Source organism: Cetorhinus maximus, chromosome 14 (genome assembly GCF_964194155.1).
Source record: "Cetorhinus maximus chromosome 14, sCetMax3.hap1.1, whole genome shotgun sequence".
Classification (NCBI taxonomy): domain Eukaryota; kingdom Metazoa; phylum Chordata; class Chondrichthyes; order Lamniformes; family Cetorhinidae; genus Cetorhinus; species Cetorhinus maximus.
In genome coordinates this window covers 15,014,009-15,041,991 of record NC_135892.1, presented here as the reverse complement: position 1 = coordinate 15,041,991, position 27,983 = coordinate 15,014,009, and the positions used below count along the sequence as shown (strand labels likewise).

General features: G+C 42.3%; 1 protein-coding gene across 3 annotated transcripts in view; it reads left to right on the top strand.

The window, feature by feature from the left end:
* Window positions 1-27,983, top strand: part of commd1 (copper metabolism (Murr1) domain containing 1) — a 131,206-nt gene that overhangs the window by 7,152 nt on the left and 96,071 nt on the right. Inside the window, exon 1 of one of the 3 annotated variants that reach the window (XM_078556562.1) lies at window positions 39-247. The exons of 1 other annotated variant lie outside the window; for it this stretch is intronic. In XM_078556562.1, the coding sequence (XP_078412688.1) occupies window positions 77-247 (171 nt within the window). In that variant the 5' untranslated portion in view covers window positions 39-76. Of the gene's footprint in view, window positions 1-38; window positions 248-4,912; window positions 5,048-27,983 lie in introns of those variants that run through there. One more of the 3 variants, XM_078556563.1, reaches the window with a different exon arrangement.

Here is a 27,983-nt window from a genome sequence, read left to right as displayed (position 1 = left end):
GCAAGGCTCAAGTGATCAGCAGAGGTGAAAGGTCGGCGGAGGGTTAGTCCGTGTCAACCCGTGACGTCAGGACATCATGGCGGAGCAGTGCTCCAAGTCCCTCAGCGGCTTATTGGGCGGCCTGGCTCAGCTCATCTACTATCACAGCCCGGGCATCACTGAGCAAATGCTCAAGGACCAGCTCTACCCTGACCTGTCGCAACAAGATTTCAAAGTCCTGCTTGAGAAAATGGCCGGGATCCTGCGGGTAGGTGCAGGCGACGCCGCATTTCCTCACTGCGCTCCTGGCTCCCCCTGGGTCTGTTTCTCCGCCCCCCAGGCCTCCCCCTTCCCCACCCCCCACCAACCCGCCCCCCGCCTTCTCCCCCATCATCCCCTCCCCCTCCCCTCCCCCCTCGCCCCCCTCCTTCCCGGGTCCCTCAACCCCCCACTCCCCCCCCCCGGGTCCCTCACCTCACCACACTCCCCCTCAACCCCCCGCTCCCCGGGTCCCTACCTCACCCCACCCCGGGTCCCTGCCTTCGTCCCTACTTCTCCCCCTTTGCCACCAGTCCCTGCACCAATTTTTTTAGTAAGCTGAAAATATAAACTTGTTGCTTGGTGTCTTCTAGCTAGGTACAAGATTTCACCCATCCTTTTGAATGCTTCATTTAAAAATGCAAATTGCCCCCTTGACACCTATTTTTCTAAACTTCCCCATTTTTATCTAATTACCATTTTAAACCTACTTTTTATACATCAAAGTCTCTAGACCAGCTGTCTTTAATCCAATTAAGACACACATAACACATATAGGCCCAGGTACCACTAAACTCTATTTAAAAAAATATATTTCCCAATAACATTAAAGACATTAATCCCTTCATGACAGTGAGTGGCTTGGAGGGGAACTTCCAGGTGGTGGTGTTCCCATGTATCTGCTGCCTTTGCCCTTCTAGATGGTAACAGTCAATTGTTTGGAAGGTGCTGTCGAAGGAGCCTTGGCGAATTCCTGCAGTGTATCTTGTAGATGGTATGCACTGCTGCCACTGTGTGTCAGTGATGGAGGGAGTGAATGTTTGTGGATGGGATGCCAATCAAATGGGCAACTTTGTCCTGGATGGTGTCCAGCTTCTTCAGTGTTGTGAGAGCTGCACTCATCTAGGAAAGTGGGGAATTTTCCATTACACTCCTGACTTGTGCCTTGTAGATGGTGGACAGGCTTTGGGGAGTCAGGAGGTGAGTTACTTGCTGTAGGACTCCTAGCCTCTGACCTGATCTTAAAGTTGCAGTATTTATTGGGCTGTCCAGTTCAGTTTTTGGTCAATGGTAACCCCCAGGTTGATAGTAGGGGATCCAGTGAATGTCAAGGGGAGATGGTTAGATTCTCTCTTGTTGGAGATGGCCATTGCCTGGCACTTACGTGATGTGAATGTTACTTGCCACTTGTCAACCCCAGCCTGGATATTGTCCAGGTCTTGCTGCATTTGGATATGGATTGCTGAAGTATCTGAGGAGTTGCGAATGGTGCTGAACATTGCAATCATCCGTGAACATCCCCACTTCTGACCTTAATGATGGAAGGAAGGTCATTGATGAAGCAGCTGAAGATGATTGGGCCTAGGACACTACCCTGAGGAATTCCTGCAGTGATGTACTGAGATGATTGACCTACAACACCCATCTTCCTTTGTGCTAGGTATGACTTCAACCAGTGGAGAGTTTTCCCCTGATTCCCATTGATTCCAGTTTTCCCAGTGCTCTTTGAAGCCACACTTGGCCAACAGATAGCTTATTGCATCAAAGACAGATAACCTTTTCATTTTATTACACGATTACACATAATGTATTATAAAGTAACAAAGATTTAACCAGAACAAAAGCCTTGATATCAAGGGCAGTTACTCTCACCTCACCCCTGGAGTTCAGCTCTTTTGTCCATGTTTGAACTAAGGCTATAATGAGGTTGGGAGCTGAGTATCTTCACGTACTTTGGTTGACTATGATAAGATTATGGCCAAAAACCATATTATTATTGGTGTTCTATTCAGATCTTTTTAAAAAAAGAGTGTTGGAAAAAAGACAGGTTCTGAGTTAGAATTCTATGATGTTTAAGTTCTTGTATTCCGACTTGGCTTTTGTTTTGGTTAAATCTTTGTTACTTTATAATACGGTATGTGTAATTGTGTAACTAAGTGAAAAGGTTATCTGTCTTTGATGCAATAAGCTATCTGTTGGAAGGATATTAGGCACTTGTAAAGATATTGTAAAGGCATTGTTAAAAAGAAACCTTCACTGTGGTGAAGCTTGTTTTATTTCAAGGGAAAGATGTTATGGAAGTCAAACTTGCCTTAATGTTGAGAGCAGAGATCAGGAACTTCAACTCCAGCTGGGCCTTGGAGCTTTTGCACATTATCAAACCGGGAACAGGTGGCACATGGCGAGATCAACATTTTTAAGTTATTTGGGCCCATGGTGCCTGTGCAAAAACCCAGGTCAGATGATCAGGAGCTGACTGCCATTGACAAGAGGAGTCCCAGGCAGGGGGCAAGGAGAGGGGCAGGCAGAGGTCCCAAAGGGGAGACCAGTAAGTGACCATGGAAGAAAGATTCTGAATGAACTGAGTGCCTATATGAAGTTGTTAAACTTATGTAAGGGTTCCGAAGGGACAGGTCACAAAGGAGGTAGGAGACAGGGAGAGGTAGCAAAAGAGTCCCAGAGGGGGGTCAGGGGCAGGAAGGAGTCCCAGTTCAGTTAAAAAGAGAGGAGCAGAGAAAAAGCTCCAGATAGGTTAAAGGCTGCGGATAGCAGACTTTTTAAGCAAAGAGGGCTGAAGGGAAGCCCCGGTAATTGAAGAGGGCTTGGAAGAAGCTGTGAAAATCCAAGAAGGCACCTGAAGGTTGGTGACTCCATGCAGTGGGCTCTTGGGGCAAAGGTACCCCTTTGGAGCAGTAGTGTTCAGCTTGGCGTGGCCATAAAGCTGAAGTTGTGCTTGGGCGCAGACTCGGGAATCCAGGGGAATGGAGTTTTGGGGGACAAGTTTAAACCCTGCGAGGTGGACCATCGTTGGTGCCATCTGAGTTGGAGCGACTTTTGGAGAGAATTCAAGGCAAGATCCTTTGAAGGTAAAGATTGGAATCCCTCGTGAGAGAGACAAAGTTTTCAGCGCGACTGGTTGACTCACCGTGTTATTGACGCCTGGGTGGATTGTTGAGAAATCAATGGACTCCGTCTTGGTCGTATCTGCATTTATTGTATATTGTGGTGTGTTCAACTGCAGTCGGCTTGTTAATTCACATGTACCTCACTTAGCCTGAATGTTAGAATATAAGATATTGTAAATTGTTTTATGTGTGACCTTGTATAGTAAAGTTTATTTTTGTTTGTTTAACAATTGTGGAATCTTGTAGTCTTATTCATTGAGCAAGTGTCTTAAATCTCAAACTTTAAACAAAATGTTCTCAGTCTTGAACCAGATTTTATCAACAACTTGGGGGTAGGGTTATAACAGAGTCAACTTGCCAACCAATCAGCACCCTTTTCTCCTGTGGCATAAGTTAATATTGTTTGAAATTTGGCATTCTTGTGTTTGTCCTGATGAGTGAAAGACAAAAAACTTCGGCAGCATGTCTCACTTTTCAACGTCAGTAGCCAAAACTATGGCAGATGGAGTTCAGTGTGAGGCATTTTGCATCTGAGGAAGACAAATACTAGTTTGTTACCAGTGAGACACAATAATCTGGAGGAGCAAAAGGATTTGGGTGTCCATGCACAAAAATCACAAAGCTGGTGTCCAGGAATTTAAAAAGTAATCAAAAGGGCGAATCAAATGTTCGCATTTGTTTCAAGTGATTGGAATTCAGAAGTGAGGATGTGATGCTTCAGTTTTACGAGGCTGTAGTTAGACTCCATCTTGTGTACTGTGTTCAGTTTGGGTACTGAAATGTAGGAACAAATATATCCATCTTGGAGGTGATACAGTGCAGGTTCGCAATATGCCTGGGCTTAAGGGTTACACCGTCAGAACAGGTTTCATTATTTCCCAAACTAAAGACCATGTTTGAGAGGTGATCTGATCAAGGTCAGGTCACCTTTGATCAGCCTACTTGATTGGCACCACATCCACAAACATTCACTCCCTACACCACTGATGTACAGTAGCAGCTGTGTGTACCATCTACAAGATGCACTGCAGGAATTCACCAAGGCTCCTTAGATAGCACCTTCCAAACCCACGACCACTACCATCTAGAAGGACAAGGGCAGCAGATAGATGGGAAAAACACCACCTGGAAGTTCCCCTCCAAGTCACTCACCATCTTGACTTGGAAATATATCGCCGTTCCTTCACTGTCACTGGGTCAAAATCCTGGAACTCCCTTTCTAACAGCACAGTGGGTGTACCTACACCACATGGACTGTAGTGGTTCAAGAAGGCAGCTCACCACCACCTTCTCAAGGGCAATTAGGGATGGGTAATAAATGCTGGCCCAGACAGTGAAGCCCACATCCCATGAGTGAATTTAAAAAAAAAAATTCAAATAAATGAATATGATGGCTTCTCTCCACCAACCTTATTTTCTCTGCTTGGGGAATCAGAACAAGGTGACATAATTTAAAGTTACAGTGAGGCCATTTTAGAGTGAAATTAGGAAGTACTTTTTCACAGGATAGTTGAAATCTGGAATTTATTCCACAAAAGGTTGTCAAAATTGGGCCTGTTGAAATTTTGAAGACTACAATTGATACCTTTAACCTAGATAAAACCTAAGGATTCAGCGGAAAGCCAGAAAAATGAAGCTGGGAGGGAGATTTGTTGAGCTTACCCATTAAGCCTTAAATTCCAGAGCTTTGTGGATTTTCCAAGGGTAAACCCAGACTTAAGCAAGTTCAGAGATCCTCAAGTTCTACCGACAAAAATTGGGCTATGATGGTGTTCATCAGTCAAGTGCAGAGGAAAAAGATCCACCCAAGTGAATCTGCTTTCAACCATATGAAGAAAAATAATATGAGCGTGTGTGCAGGATCGAATCTGAAGTTTTAAAGCAATGTTGCCACAAAGATTTCAGTGAGTTGTTACAGTGGCTATATTTAAAAACAAATTCTGTAGTGTGGTTTTATTTTTTGAATAAATTAACTGTCAGACTTGTGGGATGTAAGTGATAAAGGTTGGTCCTGGGATGTAAGTTATGTTTCCTCTATCAGGTAATTTATATAAGTGGATAAAAAAATTCTCTGCCTGTTTGTTGAGAGTGAGGATTTTAATTGTGAAGGGGACAAATTTATCAAATTCAAGAAAAGATTAAACATATTTGTGTCGTTATTTATCTCTGCAACAGTACTTGATATTAGTAAAACATTTTGTTTATTTATGGTTAAATTCGCAGCTCTTTTTGGGAACCCTTTTTCCAAATGTGAGGAATAGTCTTTCCAGAAGTTTATAATGTTTAATGGTTGCTTTTGGCTTTCGAGTGAAATAACAGAAATAAAAAACCTTCTACAACCACTCATGGGATGACAAAATGTTAAGACTCTGCTTGAATTGATTTTGCCCGAGTCTTTTTCTCTTCACCTGAGGTATTTCCTTGGCTGTGTGTGGTTCTTGGTGACTGCAGTTGTAGAAGATTATACAGCGCACAGGTTTCTGGTTTCAAAGTAATCTCTGGTGAAATGTTGCGTTCAGGCCTTTTCCTTCCATTGCTACAGCCATTTTGGAAACGGTGTTCCCAAAATGGTGTTGGGTGGAGAATTTCAGAGACTGTGAAACACTGGTGATCCAAGTCCAGTTCAACTTGATGGGAAGTGTGGAGGTGATGGTGTTTCCATTGATATTACTGCATTTATTTTTGGTGGCAGAGATGTCGAAGTAAGCTTTAAGTCCTTTGGTGGTGCAGGCCTGATGAAAACCAAGTCCTTGGATGCTCTGTGAATGGTCAATCTTGCTGTCCGTCATGACAATTGCACCCCCAGGTTGCACACAGATGCATCAAGGGTGCAGCATTCTACTCGTCTCTTGCCAATAGTAATACATCTGGGAACCAGTAGAAATCTAGTGCTTGGGCTTCTCTATTTAGCACAGGGCTTCTATGGAAAACATTGCGACAAGCAGTTCAACCACAGAAAACAGAGTTAAAAATACAGTTGCCAAACTTCTTGAACACTTTGAAATTGTTTTAATAATTTCAAACTTTATTTCCAAAGCCATTTCTCAGCTTGGTGGAGAAGTATAAAGACCGGGGAAAACAACTTGGAAAATAAATTGCTTGTCCTGTTGTTTACTTGTAACCTTAATAGTTTCTCATATCGTTCTTGTGTCTCAGTAGGATAGTATCGGCCAAATTAGTTGTGACTGGCTGCTATATGAAAGTGAGTTTTGATGTAATTCAAATGCAAATGTGACAATACTTGCTGATATACAGGCCAGTTAGACAAAACACACACTTGATGCAACTTTTTCTGTATCATAGAATGAAACAGCACAGAAGGAGGCCATTTGACCCATTGTGCCTGGCTGGCTCTTTGGTATTTAGTTATGGATCTTCTGTTAAATTAAAGGATGATGCAATTTTATGCTATATATTGGGGCCACTGGTTTATGATGATTTGAATATCTTGTATTTTTATAATTGTTTTAAAAATTTATAACAAACCTGATTCCTTGACTTTTTTTTGCTCTCCCTGCTCCCTCTATCAACCAACTTCTTGTCTGTCCTCACCAGCTCATTGTGTCTGAGATTCATTTGCAGCAGCAGTAGAATGAGATTGAGAAGCAGTAGAGATTCCGGTGGCAGGTTGGCGAGAGAGCCTCACTCACTGTAATTTCATGAGGTATTTTATGTAATCTTCCTTATTGCCACCAGAGGTTCTCAGTATGCTTTGTAAATGATCACTATCAGCAGCATAAAAAATAGGGCTGGTCCATTGAAGCTTAACATTCATGAACATTATCTTATTACTGTATTTTAGAAATCCCAAATGTTTTGGCTGAGAAATTATTCAAATATTTAGAACTGTTTTTCCTGGTTACTTTTTAAATTTACTTTTCACTCATTTTCATAAGTGCTCTAGTCCTATTTTACAGCACCTAGAAGCAATAATCTAGGTTACCTATAACATTAATGTTTTAAATACTTCAATAGGTAAATTTTTTTTCTTTTTTTCAGATTTTCTAAAATCCCATTTAATTGTTCATTTTATAAAGGTGGCAGTTGCCAATTTTTGATTGCTGAAATTTTGGATTTTGTGGAGTCCCACACAGAATTAGATTAGATATGTTTCTTACTTGCATGTAACAAGATATACTTTTCTGGTCCACAAACTGTTCTTTATTATCATTGTTGTCAGACTTTATTTGCAACCTCAGCCTTCTACTTGATCCTGAGTTGAGCTTCCAACCCCATACCCTGTCTATCACCAGGATTGCCTAGTTCCACTTCAGTACCATGCTGCAACTGCACCCTGGCTTCAGTGCAGCTTCTAATGTGACTCTCATCTTCTAAATTTGACAATTCCTTTGCTGTCCCTGCTGGCTTCCCACTTTACATCCCTGCAAACTTGGGCCCATCCAAAACTCAAACTAACTCTTGTTCATCCATCACCTTTTGTGCTCACTGACCTGCGTTGTTGGACTTGGAACCAATTTCCCAGTTTTAAAATTTTCATCCTTGTTTTCAAATCCCTCCATGACCTTGCCTGTCCTATTCTGTCATCGCTTCCAGCCCTCTAACCCTCTGGAGATTTCTGCGCTTTGAGTGAAAGCTAGCTAGTGATATAAAAACAGAGTTTCTACAAGCATTTAAATAGGATGAGTAACTAAAGCTAGTGTTGGCCCTCCAAAGGGTGAGTCTGGGGAATTGATAATGGAAAACCAGGAAATGGTGGACGTATCAAACAGGTATTTTGTTTCTGTCGTCACTGTAGAAGACTTAGATAACTTCCCAAGATATTTCAAAATTAAGAGGTGAAAGGTGGGGAGGAACTTTAACACCATCACTAGGAAAAAGGTACTGGGAAAACTATTAGACCTAAAGGCTGACCGGTCTCCAGGAGCAGATGACCTACATCCTGGGGTCTTAAAAGATGTGGCTGCAGAGATAGTAGATGCATTGGTCATAACCATACAAAATTCATTAGATTCTGGAAGGGTCCCAGTGGATTAGAAAATAGCAAATGTAACACCTTCATTCAAGAAATGAGGGAGACAGGAAACTATAGCCTAACATCTGGCATAGACAAATTTCTAGACTCCATTATTAAGGAGGTTTTGTGGTATACTTACAAAATCATAATGAAATCAGGCAGAGTTAACATGGATTTGTGAAAGGGAAATCATGTTTGACTAATTTATTAGAGTTCTTTATGGAAGTAACAAGCAAGGTGGATAAAGGGGAACCTGCTGTATTTGGATTTCCAAAATGCATTTAATAAGGTGCCACATCAAAGGTTACAATGAAAAATAAGAGCACATGATATAGGGGGTAACATATTTAGACTAGATAAAAGATTGATTTGCTAACAGGAAACAGTAGGCATAAATGCATATTGTTCAGGTTGCCAAGCTTTAACAGTGGAGTACCACAGGGATCAATGCTGGCCTCAATTATTTACAATCTGTATCAATGTCTTGGATGAATAGACCAAATTTATGGTAGGCAAATTTGCTGATGACACCAAGATGGGTAAGAAAGCAAGTCCTCCAGAGGAGGAGAGTCTGCAAAGGGATATAGATAGGTTAAATGAGTGGACAAAAAATTGGCAGGTGGAGCATAATGTAGGAAAATGTGAACTTGTCCACTTTGGCAGGAAGAATAGAAAAACAGTATACTATTTAAATGGGGAGAGACTGCAGAACATGGTGGCACAGGAGGATCTGGGTATCCTCGTACATTAATCTCAAAGTCAGTATACGGGTACAGCAAGTGATTCGGAAGGCAAATGATATGTTGGTGTTTATTACAAGAGGAATGGAATATTAAAGTAGGGAAGTTTTACTGCTGCTGTTCAGGGCATCTGGAATACTGTGTACAGTGTAGTCTCCTTATTTGAAAAAAACATATAATTGCGTTAGAAGCCATACAGAAGTTTCATTCGACATTCCTGGGATGAAGGGATTATCCTATGAAGAAAGTGTTGGGCCTGCATCGATTGGAGTTTAAAAGAATGAGAGGTGATCTTATTGAAGCATAAGATCCTGAGGGGACTTGATAGGGTAGATACTGGGAGGATATTTCCACTTGTGGGAGAGACTAGACCTAGTGGACACAGGTTAAGGATAAGAGATCTCCCTTTTAAGACTGAGATGAGAACTTTTTTTCTGAGGGTTGTTAGTATGTGGATTTCTAGAAAGCAGTGAAAGGTGGGTCATTGAATTTATTCATGGCTGAATTAGATGGATTTTTGATACACAAGGGAGTCAAGAGTTATGGGATCAGACAGGAAAGTGGAGTTGAGACCATGACCAGGTCAGCCATGATCTTATTGAATGGCAGAGCAAACTCAAAGGGTCAAATGGTCTTCTCCTGCTCTAAGTCCTACGTTCCTTTGCTTCTCCAAATCTGGCCTCTTGCACATGCCTGGTTTTCATCACTTCACCATTGGTGGCCATCCCTTCAGCTGCCTGGGCCCTGAGCTCTAGAATTCCTTCATCTCTCCACCTCTCTCTTCTCCTTTAAGATGCTCTTTAAGACCTACCTCTTTAACCAAGCTTGAGGTCACCAGTCCTCACAGATATCTATGTGGCTCAATGCCACATTTTGTTTGATAATGCTCCTATTTTGGGACAGTTTACTGTGTTAAAGGTGCTGTATTTTTAAACAAATTCCTACATGTAAAGCTTTCCACAGGATTCAAGTCAACTTTAAGATAAGCGAAGTGATTGGAAAAGTTATGCACAAAGCTAAGGAGAGGAAGGAAATCATGTGGCTCATCTCATCCCCTTTGATAGGTCTTTATCAGTGACCCATCACAGCATATAACTTTTTAATGTTTTTCGAGTTTTTGCCTCCACTCTCTTGCATGGAAAATCATCCCAGAATGTAACTCATTCTGGGTGTAAAGATGCTGCAAAAATCTGGTTTTCCTTTTACTCCAGAATTTGTTCCAATGTTTAGTCGAAGTGAAATCTGCTCTCTGCACCATCTTCTTGCCGTATCTTGATATAGGCAATCTGTTTCTGCCTAATTTGCCATTTGATAATCCTGTCCATTGTTCTTGTAGCTGTTGTTGGCACCATCAGAAGAGAAGTCGTAGAAGTGATAATTCTACATTTTCAGCTTCTCCCGTCTTATTTGGTATCACCACAATGCTGGTTGATCACCCTTCTCCATCATCATCTCCTCCTCCTGTCAGTCACCCACTCCTCTTCCAATCAGAATTTGTTTTGGTCTCTCACTGCTGCGTCCTTCCATTTGGCCTTAGGCCTTCCTGTTCTCTTTCTTGCAGTCTCATCCGCATTACTCGCTTCACCACATTTCCTCTTTATGTCCACAACAGGTGACTATACCATTTCAGTCTCTTCTCTGCGACTTTCTTTGCTTCCACAATCTTCACTGACCCCTCCCAATAGGAACATAGAAACAGAAGTAGGCCTTTCGAACCTACTCCGCCATTCAATTACATCATGGCTGATCATCTACCTCAACACCACTTTCCCCATATCCTTTGATGTCGTTACGTCAGCACATCCCTGATGTACTGATTCCTGATTTTGTCCTTTCTCGCCACTCCACACATCCATCTCAGCATCTACATCTCATTAGTATCCAGTCATTGTTCTCTCTTGATGTTGCTCCTGCTGTTCTCGCAACCATTTGTAAGTTCTTCCCTTCAGTTTCAGCAATACTTTTCTGTCACTTAACACTCCACTGCACTTCTTCCAATTACTCCAACCAAAGCTAATCTATTGCTTAATTTCCATTTTCCATACTTGCATCTTCTGCCACCACTAATCCCAGGTACTTGAAACTATTCACTTTCTCCAAGTCTTTACCTTCACTCTGATCCTCTTTCCAAGGCTCAAACTGACAGTCCATATGTTGGGTCTTTAGTCTACAGGTCTTCATGCCCCTGTCTTCCTGTGCTTTTTTCCAGCCTCTGGAAATTGTAGTACAGGATATGAATCAATAATCACTTAAACAAGTGCAGGATAGTTAAGGAAAGCCAGCATGGATTCATCAAGGGAAAATCATGTTTAACTAACTTGCTGGAGTTTTTTTGAGGAGGGAACAGAGAAGGTTGATGAGGGAAATGCTGTTGATGTGATGTATATGGCTTTTCAGAAGGCATTTGATACAGTACCATACAACAGACTTGTGAGCAAAATTCTAGGTCATGGAATAAGAGGGAAAGTAGGCACTTGGATAAGAAATTGGCTGAGTGACAGGAAAGGCAGAGTAGTGATAAATGGTTGTGTTTCCGATTGGAGGAAGGTTTGTAGTGGAGTTCCTCAGGGGTCAGTGTTGGAACCCTTGCTCTTCCTGATAGATATAAATGATCTAGACTCTGGTGTGCAGGGCATGATTTCAAAATTTGCAAACAATACAAAGGTTGGAAACATTGTCAACTGTGGAGATGGTCTTGAACTTCAAAAGGACATAGGCATGTTGGTGGATTGGGCAGACAAGTGGCAGATGAAGTTTGATGCAGAGAAGCGTGAGGTGAGTTGTTTTGGCAGGAAAGATATGGTGAGACAGTATAAAATAAAGGGAGAGCCTCTAAAGGAGGTGCAGGAACAGAGGGACCTCAGTGTATACTTACATTGGTATAGAAGTTGCTATATGCATCAAGGGAAAGTATATTAGGCTTTATTAATAGGGGCATTGAATACAAGAGTAAGGAGGTCATGTTGAACTTGCATAAGACACTAGTTAGGTCTCATCTGGAATACACCGTCCAGTTCTGGGCACCATACTTGAGGAAGGAAGTGAAGGCATTGGAGAGAGTACAGAGGAGATTCACAAGAATGATTTCTGGGATGAAGAGCTGTAGCTATGAGGATAGATTGGAGAGGTTGGGACTGTTTTCCTTGGAGAAAAGGCTGAGAGGAGACTTGATAGAGGTATTCAAGATCCTGAGGGATATGGACAGGGTAAATAGTGATAAACTGTTCCCACTTGAGCATCAAGAACTAGAAGGCACAGATTCAAAATAATTGGCAAGAGGAGTAAATGTGATGTGAGGAAAAAATTTTTCACCCAGAGGGCGGTTGGACTCTGGAACAAACTTCCTGAGAGGGTGGTGGAGGCAGATTTGATCAAGGTGTTCAAAAGGGAATTGGATTGCTACCTGAAAAGAGAGAATGTGTAAGGTTACAGGGATAAGGCAAGGGAGTGAAACGATGTGGAATGCTCTTTCAGAGAGCCAGTGCAGACTCGATGGGCTGAATGACCTCATTCTGCATTGTTAAGATGTTGATAATTCTATACTTATCTAGTTTTTATCTTTAGTGTACAATCAATAAGATTTTTGTGACACTGATTTATCCTCCTCTGGCTTTCATTTTGATTTAGTGTTATTAATAAAATGAAAAACGCAGGTCCATAAAACTTATTTGTTTTGCGTGTGCTTCTGCTTCAAAAGCTCATTGCAACTTAGACCAGTGTCCTTATGTAAGCTCCTTATGTTTTGATATTGAAGTTTGCAAGTTAAATACCCTGTACTTACAAAGCAGCTGTAGCTGTAATGTAATTATTTCTATCAAATTAGTTCCATTAATCTACTTTATCCAAACCAATTTAAATCACTTCACGTAATGCTGCACTCAAAATGTGACTTTTATTAATCTAAAATCATTATCAGCATTAATTTAAATTTGTCTAAGAGCGCAGTCCATTTTAATGCACTTTGCTGTATATTTTTAACTGGGTTTGCAATCTGTGCTGTTGTTGCTCATAAAAATTTCCCAGCAGATATTTCTTCGACATTAGCTGTTCTCCATTTTGAATGTGTCCCACAACTTAGCTTCCTGGGTCTTCAGTGAAGTCAAAGTTATTAGTTATAGAATCAGGGAAAATGAGAATAGTTTCCTGAGGGGAATATTTTCCTTTTAAATGGTCTGCAAGGCTTTTAAATAAAGGCAAGTTGTACATGTTTATTGAGAGTTACTTTAATGTTTTCCTGGTATTCATAGATGATGCAGTTTTGTTAAGGGCTCCAAGAAGGAAGATGTTGGAAATAGGGATATTTTAAGAGCTGCCTATTTCTTAATGCTTACAAATAAATAAAACTGTCCTTCCCTTTGGGGACATGTTCTCATTAGAGATCGTTGGTAGTTGTCATCTGTGCAAACTTAACTCTCATTTGTTTGCATATAACTGTGAGATGGCTTACTGTAAGGCAAAGTAGGATTTGCTGACATTTATCAGAAATCAAGCTCAAGTTTTCAATACAAGTAATTCCTAATAAGCTTACCCTAGTGTTTCACCTGTTTTATTTGTAGTGTTAAGTTGATTGCTTGATCTAGTGGGCAAATATTAATTTTCAATTTGTTAGATAAAATGATGTTGAAGATCCTTTACACTTTATTCGTGTTTTCAAATTTGAAAAAAAGCCATTTGTCTCCATATCAAAACAACTGTTTAAGTTGCTGAACTGATGGTATGAAGCAGTTGAATTAAAATTGCAATCAGATGACTGTTAAACATGCAATTGCAAGATTAATGATGTTCAATTAAAAACAAAGTACCGGAAGCGCTCAGCAGGTCACTCCAAACTGTTGAAATGGGCAGACGCTTGGGAGGTGCAATTTTAACACACTGCAGTGCTAAGTGATGCATTTTGGTAAGTTAGTTGAATTCTAGGGGATGCAGGAGCAGGTGGAATCTATGGAGAGAGAAACAGAGTTAGGTTAACGACCTGAAATGTTAACTCTGTTTCTCCCACCACGGATGCTGCCAGACCGACTGAAGGAAAATGCTGCAAACATTCAATTTCCATTTCATTTTCCAGCATTCAAGGTATTTTGCTGTTTTAATAATATTGCTCATTTGCTGAGTTCCAGTGAATTTTCACAATGTCCTCAGTAGGCATTATTTCTAAATAAACTTAATTTAAAAAAAAAAGAAAAAATATTTATTTTAATGTTGAGATTGCTTACAATGCTTTCAGAGGACATGGAAGAGCTCATATTGTGCCCTTGTTCTTAATGTCTGTTGTGTGTTGTTTGCTAAAAAGTGTGACTTAATCAATTTGTTTAGTTTTTTTGGTCTAAAAATTGTAATAGCAACTAATAGTGAATGATGTTATGACCAGATGAGAAGGAGTGAACTGCATTTCCTCTCTTCAACCCCCTCTGTCCCATCAAAGGCTTAGGTTTCTATTTCACGAGGATATGCCCTTTACTGAAGCAGAATGTATTTTACTATTTAAGCTGTGAGCAATAAGAAGCCAATCAAACAAAGTTTTCTTGAGTCAAGGTAAGAGTAAATTTACTAACCCTTAAACCTGAGCAGAAAAATAATGCGACGTCAAGCATTTGGTGGCCCTCGTACAGTCGTTACGTCCCACACGTACGCAGGTATCAGAAATAAAGGGTGCTAATAATAACTCCAATTTTTTTTTTAAAAGGTAGAAGAGTATATGGTTAATTGTCCTTTGTCCTTACGCTGTAGATTTTAAAGATTGCAGCTGACTTAGGTTAGCTTGTTTCTTGGAAGTGATCAGATGTAGATGTTGCAATTATTAGGAAATCTCAGTTCGCTGGTAGGTTTCTGGTAGAGTTAGCTGCTCAAACTGGGTGACATGCTTATTCCAAACGAGCGAGAGAGGAAGACAGAGCTCTCAGCTTGTTTCCTCTGTTGATGACTTTCTGGACACTGCCTGTGTCACATGCAATCTCTCTCTAGTGGCTGGTCACTTTGCCTTAAAACACTCCACCCATTGTGTATTTCCAAGAGGTTTAGGGTGGGCCTGTCTGTGGCAGCCATTGTTTCAATATCCAGTACTTTGCATTTTTAATGTCTCTTCCTTAAACAGTTACAAGTTTCAATGGGTGTCTAGATTATAGGAAATGTCTCTCTCTTCACACTCGCCTAAGGGTGATTTGTTAGTTCCTCACCTTCAACTTGGAATGTGGCCTTGCATTTTTAATCAGTTTGCTCTTTCTCGGTTCAAATTGCGAAATTGCAAAATGGCTCGGTGGGTGGCGCGGGGGCCCGGCGAGATGGGTGGCGCGGGGGCCCGGCGAGGTGGGTGGCGCGGGGGCCCGGCGAGGTGGGTGGCGCGGGAGCCCGGCGAGGTGGGTGGCGCGGGGGCCCGGCGAGGTGGGTGGCGCGGGGGCCCGGCGAGGTGGGTGGCGCGGGGGCCCGGCGAGGTGGGTGGCGCGGGGGCCCGGCGAGGTGGGTGGCGCGGGGGCCCGGCGAGGTGGGTGGCGCGGGGGCCCGGCGAGGTGGGTGGCGCGGGGGCCCGGCGAGGTGGGTGGCGCGGGGGCCCGGCGAGGTGGGTGGCGCGGGGGCCCGGCGAGGTGGGTGGCGCGGAGGCCCGGCGAACTGTATTCCCTCATAATAAAACTTTCATGGTGCCAATATTGCCAGTAACCTTTGGGGAAAAATAAACACATTCCTTCGCCTTGCTTATCTGGCTAGTTGTAAACAGACTAGAACCCCATTGAAATCCAAATATCCCTTCATTTATCTGAAAATGCAAATCCCCTTCACATCTTACGTGCTAAGGCAGCTTCCATGTTTACTCATTAGCATGTCAAGCACCTAGCTTCTTTTGATGAGTTAAAGCTTTCTGTCTACTTGACTCCAAATGTAGTTGAATCACACGCTGACAGACCCAACTATACTTACCCCCATAAACCTACTTCACAATAAGCCAGAAAAGTATTATGATAATTATTATACTTTCATGATATGACAAAAGAACCAGGGGTGAGATGGGAAAAATGTTTTTAAACTGAGTTATAATCTTTAATGCACTGCCTGAAATGGCAGTAGATACAGATTTAATTGCAACTTTCAAAAGAGAATTGGATAAATACTTGAACTGTCAAAATGTGCTGATATGTGGGGAAAGAGCGGGGATGTGGGACTAGCTGTACCAAAGAGCCTGCACAGGCACAATAGGTTTAATGACCACCTTCTGTGCTGGAATATTCTATGACTCACTTGATGATGTACCCCTTCCATTGTGTGACGTGCAAACAGGAGTTGTTTCTTCAAGCAGCAGAAATGGAAGGAGCAGATTTTTAAAAAAAATTAGTGTAAAAGGACTGAAAGATAAAATGAGAATGTGAGAGGGGAGGTGATGTACCTAAATGTTCTTTTGTCAAGTTTGTAGTGAGCTGGTTCTTGTATGAATTCCAAGAAAAGATTGCATTGGCTGCTCCCCACATCCTGTATTATCACTTTTTAAAAATAAAGGCAGCAGTGCCTTGTGGTTGGAGTTGAAATGAAGAAAGTGCAACATGTTCTTGTAATCTCTCGACTTCTGCAACTTTTTAAACGGTTTCCTTCCCAGCTGCTTTTGTGCTATAGCTGAATCATATTCAGGGTAATGAACGTCACAATAATTTAGTTCTGGATTAGTAATGACTAACTATAGAAGTGTACCTTAAATCTGGATTAGAGGCCATTTTGTTGTGGCTTCTCTGTTGTATGGGTTTATATTTGGTTCCTGTCCAAAGAAAGCTGCATCCAGGAGTGAAGGCTGGGCTGCACAATATTATTTATATTTGCACCTTGCATAGATGTTGTTAAATTTGATGATCTCTAACATTTTGCCCTTGCAATTTTTCAGTGAAGGCTTTTGCTACATTGCCAAAATCAATGACAGGCACTTGGCTCCTGTACTTCACCTGCTGTGTACCTTCAGATGCTCCCTTCAAACAAAAACAGCTACTAGCATTTATAACACGTATAACATAGAGCACCCAAAGCACTTCAGAAAGATTTAATTAAAAACATGTATGCCAAACTGAAGTAGCGATTAGGAGGGGTAACCTAAAGCTTGGTCTGAGAGTTGGGTGCTAAGGAGAGTCTTAAAAAGAGAGCAGGAAATGGTGGAGTGGGTGCAGGATTTCCCAAATGTGGGAGCTAGAGAGAGGCGTGAGGAACAAATAGTTTATGCAGAATATTGTTGGGGTATTGCCAGAAGGGGTGACATGTATTGGTATATAAGGGAAGGGGGGGAAATGCACAAAACTCGAGTCAGCAGAATGACGCATTCAAGGTGGGCTGGAGGAAGCTATGGAGAAAAAAAAGGCAATGCTATGAAGGAACTCAAAACATGAGGATTAGAATTTAAAATCTGAGGCATTGGGGATGGATCCAATGAAGGACAGGAGGGGTGGCAAGTCATACTTGGTATGCCCTAGAATTTGAGCAGCAGAAATCTGGGTGAGCTGCAGTTTTTGGAGAATGGGAGTCTGACCAAAAGGCGTTCGATAAGGTACTGCACATAAAGCTACCTCAGATAAGAGCCCATGGTGTTGGGCTCCAATGAGTACAGACCCAACCTACTCCACCTCTCCTCATAAGAAAATGCCTCCATATTTTCTGGTCTTCATTGGATCCATTCCCAATGCCTCAAATTTTAAATTATAATCCTCATGTTTGAGTCCCTTCATAGCATTGCCTTCCTTTTTTCCATAGCCACCTCCAACCCTACAATCCCTCCTCCCCACCTTGAATGTGTCATTCTGCTGACTCAGGTTGAGGATTATCAAATCAGCCATGATCTCATTGAATGGTCTATTTCTGCTCCTTTGCCTTATGACCAGGTGAGGGTTGAAATAGTTATTTCTCTGTGATAAGATGTTGGGGCCTATATTAGCATGGATAGAGGATTGGCTAACTAATAGAAGACAGAGAATTGGGATACGGGGGGGCATTTTCAGGATGGCAACCTGTAACTATTGGAGTGGCACAGGGATCAGTGCTGGGGACTCAATTAATTACTATATATATTAATGACTTGGATGAGGGAAATTAATGCACTATTGCCAAGTTTGCGGATGACACAAAAATAAGTGGGAAGGCAAGTGGTGAGGACGACACACGGAATCTACAGAGGGATATAGACAGGTTAAGTGGGTGGGCAAAAACTTGGCAGATGGAATATAATGTGAGGAAAATGTGAGGTTATGCACTTTGGCAGGAAGAATAGACCGGCTGAATATTTAAAGCTGCAGCACAGAGGGATTCGGGGGTCCTTGTCCATGAATCACAAAAAGTTAGTGTACAAGTTCAGCAGGTAATAGGGAAGGCAAATGGAATGTTGGCCTTTATTTCAAAGGGAATGGAGTATAAAAATAGGGAAGTATTGCTAAAACTACACAAGGCACCAGTTAGACCACACCTAGAATACTGTGAACAGTTTTGGTTCCCTTATCTAAGGAAAGATAGAAACTAGGAGCAGGAGTAGGCCATTCGGTGACTGGTGTACAAGGACACCCAGGTCTCGTTGCACATACCCCTCTCAATTTATAGCCATTCAGATTATCTGCCTTCCTGTTTTTGCTACCAAAATGGATAAGCTCACATTTATCCACATTATACCACATCTGCCATGCATTTTCCCACTCACTCAGCTTGCCCAAATCACACTGAAGCATCTCTGCATCCTCCTCACAGCTCACCCTTTGTGTCTTCTGCAAATTTGGAGATATTACATTTAATTCCCTTATCTAAATCAATATATGTGAATAACTGGGGTCCCAGCACCGATCCCTGCGGTACCCTACTCATCACTGCCTGCCATTCTGAAAAAGACCCGTTTATTCCTACTCTTTGTTTCCTGTCTACCAACCAGTTTTCCATCCATCTCAATACATTACCCCCAATCCCATGTGCTTTAATTTTACATGCCAACCTCTTATGTGGGACTTTGTCGAAAGCCTTCTGAAAGTCCAAATAAACCACATCCACTGGCTCCCCCTCATCAACTAGCTACTAACTACATCCTCGAAAAATTCCAGTAGATCTGTCAAGCATGATTTCCCTTTCGTAAATCCATGCTGACTCTGTCCGATTCTGACACACTTTTCCACATGCTCAGCTATTAAATCTTTTATAATGGACTCTAGAATTTTCCCCAATACCGACGTCAGGCTGACTGGTCTATAATTCCCTGTTTTCTCTCTGCCTCCCTTTTTAAATAGTGGAGTTACATTAGCTACCCATTAATCTGTGGAACTGTTCCAGAGTCTATAGAATCTTGGAAGATGACCACCAGTGCATCCACTAGTTCTAGGGCCACTTAAGTACTCTGGGATGTAGATTATCAGGCCCCGGGGATTTATCAGCCTTCAATCCCATCAATTTCCCCAACACCATTTCCCTACTAATACTGATTTCTTTCAGTTCCTGCCTCTCACTAAACCCTGTGTTCCCCAACATTTCTAGTATGTTATTAGCATCCTCCTTTGTGAAGACAGAAACAAAGTATGTATTTAGTTGGTCAGCCATTTCCTTGTTCCCCATTATAAATTCCCCTGTTTCTGACTGTAAGAGACCTACATTTGTCTTCACCAGTCTTTTTCTATTCACATACCTATAGAAACTTTTAGTTTTTACGTTCCCTGTAAGCTTACTCTCATACTCTATTTTCCCCTTTAACCAATCCCTTGGTCCTCCTTTTGAATTCTAAACTGCTCCCAATCCTCAGGTCTGTTGTTTTTTTCTGGCCAGTTTGTATGCCTCTTGCATCTAATACTATCTCTAATTTCCCTTGTAAGCAATGGCTTGGTCACCTTTCCTGTTTTACTTTTGCGCCAGACAGGAATAAACAATTGTTGCAGTTCACCCATGCGCTCTCTGAATGTTTGCCATTGCCTATCCACCGTCATCCCTTTAAGTAACGTTTCCCAATCCATCATAGCCAATTCGCACCTCATTTCATCATAGTTTCCTTTATTAAGATTCAGGACCCAAGTCTCAGAATCAACTACATCACTCTCCATCTTGATGAAGAATTCTATCATATTATGGTCGCTCATCCCCGAGGGGCCTTGCACAACTAGATTGCCAATTATTCCTTTCTCGTTACACAATACCCAGTTTAGGATGACCTGTTCTCTTGTTGGTTCCTTGAATTATTGGTCCAGAAAAACATCCCGTATACACTCCAGGAATTCCTCCTCTACGGTATTGTTACTAATTTGATTTGCCCGATCTATATGCATATTAAAGTCACCCATAATTACAGCTGTTCCTTTATTACATGCATCTATAATTTCCTGTTTAATGCCATTCCCAACATCACCACTATAGTTTGGTGGTCGATATACAACCCCCACTAACGTTTTTTGCCCCTTAATGTTTCTCAGCTGTACCCATACAGATTTCACATCGTCGGAGCTAATATCTTTCCTCACTATTGCATTAATTTCCTCTTTAACCAGCAATGCAACTCCACCGCCTTTTCCTTTTTGTCTGTCCTTCCTTAATACTGAATACCCCTGGATGTTCAGTTCCCATCCCTGGTCACCCTGCAGCCATGTCTCCGTAATCCCGACTATATCATACCTGTTTACTTCTATTTGCATGGTTAATTCATCCACTTTATTGTGAATGCTCCTCGCGTTAAGGCACAAAGCCTTAAGGCTTGTCTTTTTAATATTACTTGTCCTGTTCCCACTATTTTTCACTGAGGCCCTGTTTGATTCTTGTCCTTGATTTCTCTGACTATCACTTTTCTTATTCCGCTTTCTGTCTTTTGTTCTTGTCTTTGTTTCCCTTTCCTCTGACTCCTTGCATAGGTTCCCACCCCCCTGCCATTTTAGTTTAAACCCTCCCCAACCACTCTCGCAAATGTTCCCCCAGGATATCAGTCCCGGTCCTGCCCAGGTGTAACCCGTCCAGTTTGTATTGGTCCCACCTCCCCCAGAACCAGTCCCAACACCCCAGGAATCTGAAACCCTCCCCTTCACACCATCTCTTCAGCCACGTATTCATCCGATATATCCTGCTATTTCTACTCTGACTGGCACGTGGCACTGGTAGTAATCCTGAGATCACTATCTTTGAGGTCCTACTTTTCAACTTACTTCCTAACTCCCTATATTCTGCTTTTAGGACCTCATCCCTTTTTTTATCTATGTCCTTTGTACCAATGTGCACCACGACCACTGGCTATTCACACTCCCCCTTCAGAATGTCCTCTAGCCGCTCTGAGACATCCTTGACCCTAGCACCAGGAAGGCAACATACCATCCTGGAGTCTCGTTTGCGGCCGCAGAAACGCCTATCTATTCCCCTTACAATTGAATCCCCTATAACTATTGCATTCCCACACTTTTTACTCCTCCCCTGTGCAGCAGAACCAACCGCGGTGCAACGAATTTGGCTGTTGCTGCTTTCTCCTGAGGCCATTCCTCCAACAGTATACAAAGCGGTATATCTGTTTTGCAGGGGAATAGCCACAGGAGATTCCTGCACTGCCTGCCTAGTCCTCTTGCTTTGCCTGGTGGTCACCCATTCCCTTCCTGCCTGTGGACTCTTAGCCTGTGGTATGACCACCTCTCTATATGTGCTAACCACGATACTCTCCCTTCACGGATGCTCCACAGTGTCCCCAGCCGCCGCTTCAGCTCCAAAACCCTGGAGCTGCAGATTGAGACACTTCCAGCACATATGCTGGCCCTGGGCACTGGAAATGTGCCTGGCTTCCCACATAGAGCAGGAGGAGCACACCACGGATTTGAGCTCTCCTGCCATGACTTACCCCTTTAAATTAAATTAAACCTTTTGGAAGATACTTCATATCAGTTACTCTCGGGCCATTATTCCCAGCTCCTCGTTGTTACAGAATATAACCCCTATAAACGATGCATTGGCAAAGATATATTGGCATTGGAGGCAGTCCAGAGAAGGTTCATGCAGTTGATCCCGAGTATGGAGGGATTTTCTTATGAGAAGTTGAGTCGGTTGGGCCTGTACTCATTGGAGTTTAGAAGAATGAGAGGTGACTTTATTGAAACATATAAGATTCTTAGGGGGCTTGACAGGGTAGGTGCTGAGAGGTTGGGAGAGACTAGGACCAGAGGACATAATCTCAGAGTAAGCCCATTTAAGACCAAGATGAGGAAGAATTTCTTCTCTCTGAGGGTAGTGAATCTGTGAAATTCTTCACCACAGAGGGCTGTAGAGGCTGGGTCCTTATATTCAAGGCTGAAATAGACAGATTTTTAATCAGTAAGGGAATCAAGGGTTGAAGGAACAAGGCAGGAAAGTGGAGTTGAGCATTATCAGATCAGCCATGATCTCAATGAATAGCAGAGCAGACTCGATGGGCTGAATGGCCTACTTCTCTTATGTGTTATGACCAGGAGAGGGTTGAAATAGTTGTCTTTGTGATGAGATGTATGGATGAAGGTTTTAACAGTGTGGGGGCAGAGGCTGGTGAAGCTATGGCAATAATGCAACTTTAAAGGTCTAAACCGATATGCTGCTATGTGTTTAATTCAAACAGATATAGCATGCAATTTTTTTGCACCAATATATTCACTGAAATCTTAGTGACAGATTAACTGGGCTGCTAAGAAATATGTTCCTTTGCTTGCAAAATGGAACAATTTTTGTTTTCAATGTAATTTAAATATTTTTATAAATGAGGTGACTAATTTGAGTGAAGCTGCTTGTGACTTTTAGATCAATGGTAAGTGGCTATTGTACAAATATTTTTATAAGTTGCAACTTAAGTATTTAGTAATTTTAATGAGCATTGTTATCGTTACAGTGGTTTTTGACTTAGCTAAGGCAGAGGCAGCATGTGGAAAAGTGTTTTCACACAATGAGAAACTAGGATCTGGAATGCACTGCCTGATGGGGTGGGAAGTGAATAAATTCTTGAAGGAGAAAAAAATTGCAGGAAGATGGGGAAAGAGATGGGGAGTGGGACTAACTGGATTACTCTTTGTAAGAGTTAGCACCGACTCCATGGATCATATAGCCTTCTGTGCTATACTATTGTGTGATTCCATGAGATGACAGTGACTTTAGAAAATCCCCAGACTGGAAATTAGCTGGTAGATTTCTGGAAGGTTTCTTTGTCATGGAGCTGGCCTGACAGAAATGATGGTAAAAAGGAGGCATTCAACTCTGACCCCAAACCCACCCCCCCGAACCTGTATTTCCCCCCCCAACTCTCTCCATGGGATTTCCCCCCGACCTGATGTAACAAGATCCCACTCTTTCCCCACACCCCCCAAAACCCCGGGCAGAACGCACCTACCACCCTGCCTGATCCAACTGGACCATCTCCCCCCCACCCGCCCCCCCACCCCAATCCCCACATAACATCCAACACCACCCCACCCATCCATCCACGCCCCCCCCCCCCCCCCCCCCAAACCACCACCACCACCACTCCTGACAGCTCCAACTTTCTCTTGTCTCCCGCCACCCCCCCAAATCGCATCCATTTGAGTCACTTACCTTTTCCCTGGCCTGTCGATTTCAATCGGAATTTTACACTTTACCTGGTTTATGGCAGCTCGTGCTGTAAAAAAGGGGTGTGCCTTTCTTCAATTTGACTCTGCTGGACTGTGACAGTGGGCTGCGGAGACAACTGTGCGACCTAGATCTCGCCCAGCCTGAGTCGGAACGTTTCAAACTAAATAGAGGGGGGGAGGGTTCTGGAGGGGTGATAAGTAGGCTCACAAAGCAAAAGAATATAATGGCATTCCTGGGCAGCTACTTAGGTAATAATACCCAGAGTGTGACAGGAAGGGACAGTGTGCAAACATTTTTAAAAATAGAGTCAAAGGGGGAAAAAATGGTAAAAAGGCACAATTAATGGCTCTGAAATGCACATTGTATTCAGAACAAAATAAATGAATTAACGGCACAAATATAGATGAATGGGTATGATCTCATAGCCGTTACGGAGACACGGTTACAAGGAGATCAAAGCTGTGAACTAAATATTCAGGAGCATGTGACTTTTCCCAAAGGACAGGCAGGAAGGAAAGGGTGGTGGGTTAGCTTTGATAGTACGAGATGGAATAAGTATGATAGCAAGAAATGATCTTGGATCGGAAGATGTGGAAGAGGTGGAGGTAAGAAATAACACGGAGAAGAAGACACTAGTGGGAGTAGTCTATGCCCCCTAACAGTAGCTATGCTGTCGGACAGAGAATAAATCAGGAAATAATGAAGGCATTTAAAAAAAAGTTAGTATATTAATCATGGGTGACTTTAATCTCCATGTAGATTGGGAAAATGAAATTGGCAGAGGTAGACACAAGCAAGAATTCAGTGTATTCGGGACAGTCTCCTAGAACAATATGTTGTGGATCCAACCAGGGATCAGGCTATTTTGGATCTGGTAATGTGTAATGAGGCAGGTTTAATAAATGATCTCAGCAAAAGATCCCCTAGGAAACAGTGACCTGGAATTTAGCATTCAGATTGAGAGTGAGAAACTTAGTTAGGAAACATCTGTGCTAAACTTAAATAAAAAGAATGAGGGCAGAGTTGGCTGGAGTGGACTGGGAAAGGAGTTTAGCAGAAAAGACCATTGATGAACAATGGTAGAAGTTTAGGAAAATAGTTCATGACTCATAACAAAGATATATCCCAGTGAGGGAGAAGGATTGTCGGAAGGGGATAAACCAACCATGGTTAACCAATGAAGTTGAGGATAGTATAAAAGTGAAAGAAAAAACATACAATGTGGCAAACATTAGTGGTAAGCCAGAGGATTGGGAAAGTTTTAAAAACCAACAGAAGATGACCAAAAAAATAATAAAGAGGGAGAAAATGAACTTTGAGGATAAACTAGAAAGTAATATAAAAACGGACAGTAAGAGCTTCTTTAAATGCATAAAAAGGAAGAGAGAGTCCAAAGTCAATATTAGGCCCTTTAGAGAATGAGGCTGGGGAAATAATGGGGAACCAGGAAATGGCAGAGGAGTTGAATAAATACTTTGCATCAGTCTTCACAATAGAAGACACTAATAGCATACCAAAAATACTAAATAATCATGGGCAAAAGGTGGGGAGGAAATAAATACAATAACTATTACTAGGGAAACTAATGGGGCTGAAGGCCGATAAGTCACCTGGACCTTATGGGTTGCATCCTAGGATATTAAAGGAAATAGCTGCAGAGATAGTGGATGCACTGGTAGTAATCTTCCAAGAATCCTTAGATTCTGGAAAAGCCCCAGAGAATTGGAAAAATGCCAGTATAGCACCTTTATTCAAAAACGGAGAGACAGAAAAACAGGTAACTATAGGCCAGTTAGCTTAACACCTGTCATTGGGAAAACGTTGGAGTCTATTTATAAAGCATGTGATAGCAGAGCATTTAGAAATACATAATCTAATCAAGCAGTCAGCATGGCTTCATGAAAGGGAAATCATGCTTGACAAATTTATTAGAATTCATTTGAGGAGGTAACCAGCAGGATAGATAAAGGGGAACCAGTAGATGTAATATATTTGGATTTCCAAAAGGCGTTTGCTAATGTACCACACACAAGGCTACTTAATAAGATAAGAGCACATGGTCTTGGGGGCAACATATTAGCATGGATAGAGGACTGGCTAACTAATAGAAGACAGAGTTGGGATACAGGGAACATTTTCAGGATGGCAACCTGTAACTAGTGGAGTGCCACAGGGATCAGTGTTGGGGCCACAATTATTTATAATATATATGACTTGGATGAGGCAAATGGACAGAGCGATTTGGGGGCCCTTGTGCATGAATCCCAAAAAGCTAGCATACAAGTTCAGCAGGTAATAGGTTAGGCAAATGGAATGTTGGCCTTTATTTCCAAGGGAATGGAGTATGAAAATAGGGAAATCTTGCTAAAACTGTACAAGGCACGAGTTAGACCACACCTAGAATACTGTGAACAGTTTTGGTCCCCTTATCTAAGGAAAGATATACTGGCATTGGAGGCAGTCCGGAGAAGGTTCACGAGGTTGATCCCGGAGATGGAGGGATTTTCTTATGAGGAAAGGTTGAGTCGGTTAGGCCTGTACCCATTGGAGTTTAGAAGAATGAGAGGTGACCTTTTGAAACATGATTCTTAGGGGGCTTGACAGGGTAGATGCCAAGAGGTTGTTTCCCCTTGTGGGACAGTGTAGGACCAGAGGGCATAATCTCAGCATAAGGGGGTGCCCACTTAGAACAGAGATGAGGAGAAATTTCTTCTCTGAGGGTAATGAATCTGTGGAATTCTTGACTGCAGAGAGCTGTAGAGGCTGGGTTGTTAAGTATATTCAAGGCTGAGATAGACAGATTTTTAATCAGTAGGGGAATCGAGGGTTATGGGGACAAGGCAGGAAAGTGGAGTTGAGGATTATCCGATCAACCATGATCTCATTGAATGGTGGAGCAGACTTGATGGGCTGAATGACCGAATGGAGACGGGCACGGAAGAAATTTAGAGGAAGAAATTGGGCACAGAGTGGCAATCGAACACTGATTGCCACTCCAAGGAAGTTATGGCCCACTGTCTCTAACCTCCTCCCGTCCTCCAATTCTCCAAGATATCTGCACCCCCTTCAATTCCTGACCCCTTGCACTTCCAGGATTTTTAATCTAGGATTTCCAACACTGGTGTCCTTGCCTTCAGTTGCCTGAGCCCTAAGTGCTGGAACTCCCTTCCTAAACATCTGCCTTTCTTTCCTTGTTTGACTCGATGTTAAACATTTTTTGATAATGATCCAATGAAGTACATTAGGAGATGTTTTGGCACATTAAAGGTGCTGTGTACATGCAAGTTGTTGTAGTGGTAAACCCCTGACTGAATTCTGTTAAAGAGCTGTTCACTTTATCATCTTGAACATGCTCCCTAAACACAACTCGGAGTTCAGCCTGGAAGTGAAAGTTGATTTGAAAAAGTTGTATCACCTTTCCCAGTACTTGAGCCTGTGTAAAGTATGCAAATAAGCCAAGGAGGGCTGCAAATGTTGAAAAGCTACAAAAGCTTTGGCGGGCCAAAGGGACTGAGGATCCAGGTACATAGATCGCTAAAATGTCATGATCGGGTTTAAAAAAAAATCAAAGGCTAATGAAACGGATGCCTTTTATATCTGGATTAGTGGAGTACAATGGGGTAGACGTTATGCTTCAGCTATACTAAACCCACGTTAGACCACACTTGGGGCCACTGAGCATTTCTGGCCACCACACCTCAGTATGTATTGACCTTGGAGTCCAGGTATCATTCTGGTAAATCTATGCTGCACTTGCTTCGAGCGTTAAATTGGGAAGAGATTATGCAAACTAGGTTTGTGTACCCCGGAATTTAGAAAGTTAAGCAGTGACTTTATTTTTGAGACGTTAAGGGGAACAGATAGGGAGACGGGTTGGAGAGTCTGGGATGAGGGGGCAGAGTCTAAAAATTAGAACCAGACCCTTTAGGAGTGAAATTAGGCAACATTTCTACACACAGAAGGGTAGTAGAAGTTTGGAACTCTATTCTGCAAATGGGGATTATTAAGTTTAAAATTGTTAACCAAAGACATTAAGGGATACGGAGCAAAGGTCAATGGAATTAGGCCCTCTATAAATTTGGATTATAATGAGCGTAGCTTTCATTTTTGTGACTTGGGGAGTTGGCAGCACCCACCTCATGGTCTGGCAAGGAAATTTACCACGTTATTGTGGGAAGGTAATAGTTTTTAAAATACCTGTTTGGGCTGAATGGCCTATTTCTGTGCTGTCGTCCAATACTACTTACCTCGTTTACCAGTAAAGATACTGAATGGTGTCAGGTATTATCAATTCTTCCCTGTAGATAGGATGTGTGTGTGAATTACAGTCAAGGTCAGGATGAAAAAGCCAGCGGGAACCTACTCCCAGGCTGTGACCTGTTGCGCTGGGCCATATCTGGAGATACTAAAGGCCTTGAGCAGTTGAATTCATCTTCCCTTTCCCATGGAGACATGCCACAGCTTGAGGTCACAGTCAGATCCTGCAACTGCCCACACAGGGCTATTAGTCCAGTGATCTCTGATAACCAAAGACATCAAACAAAGGAAAGTTCTTTCTTTGTGAACACTTACTTGAATGTGGGTGAAAACTTGTGTCAACCATTGAATTTG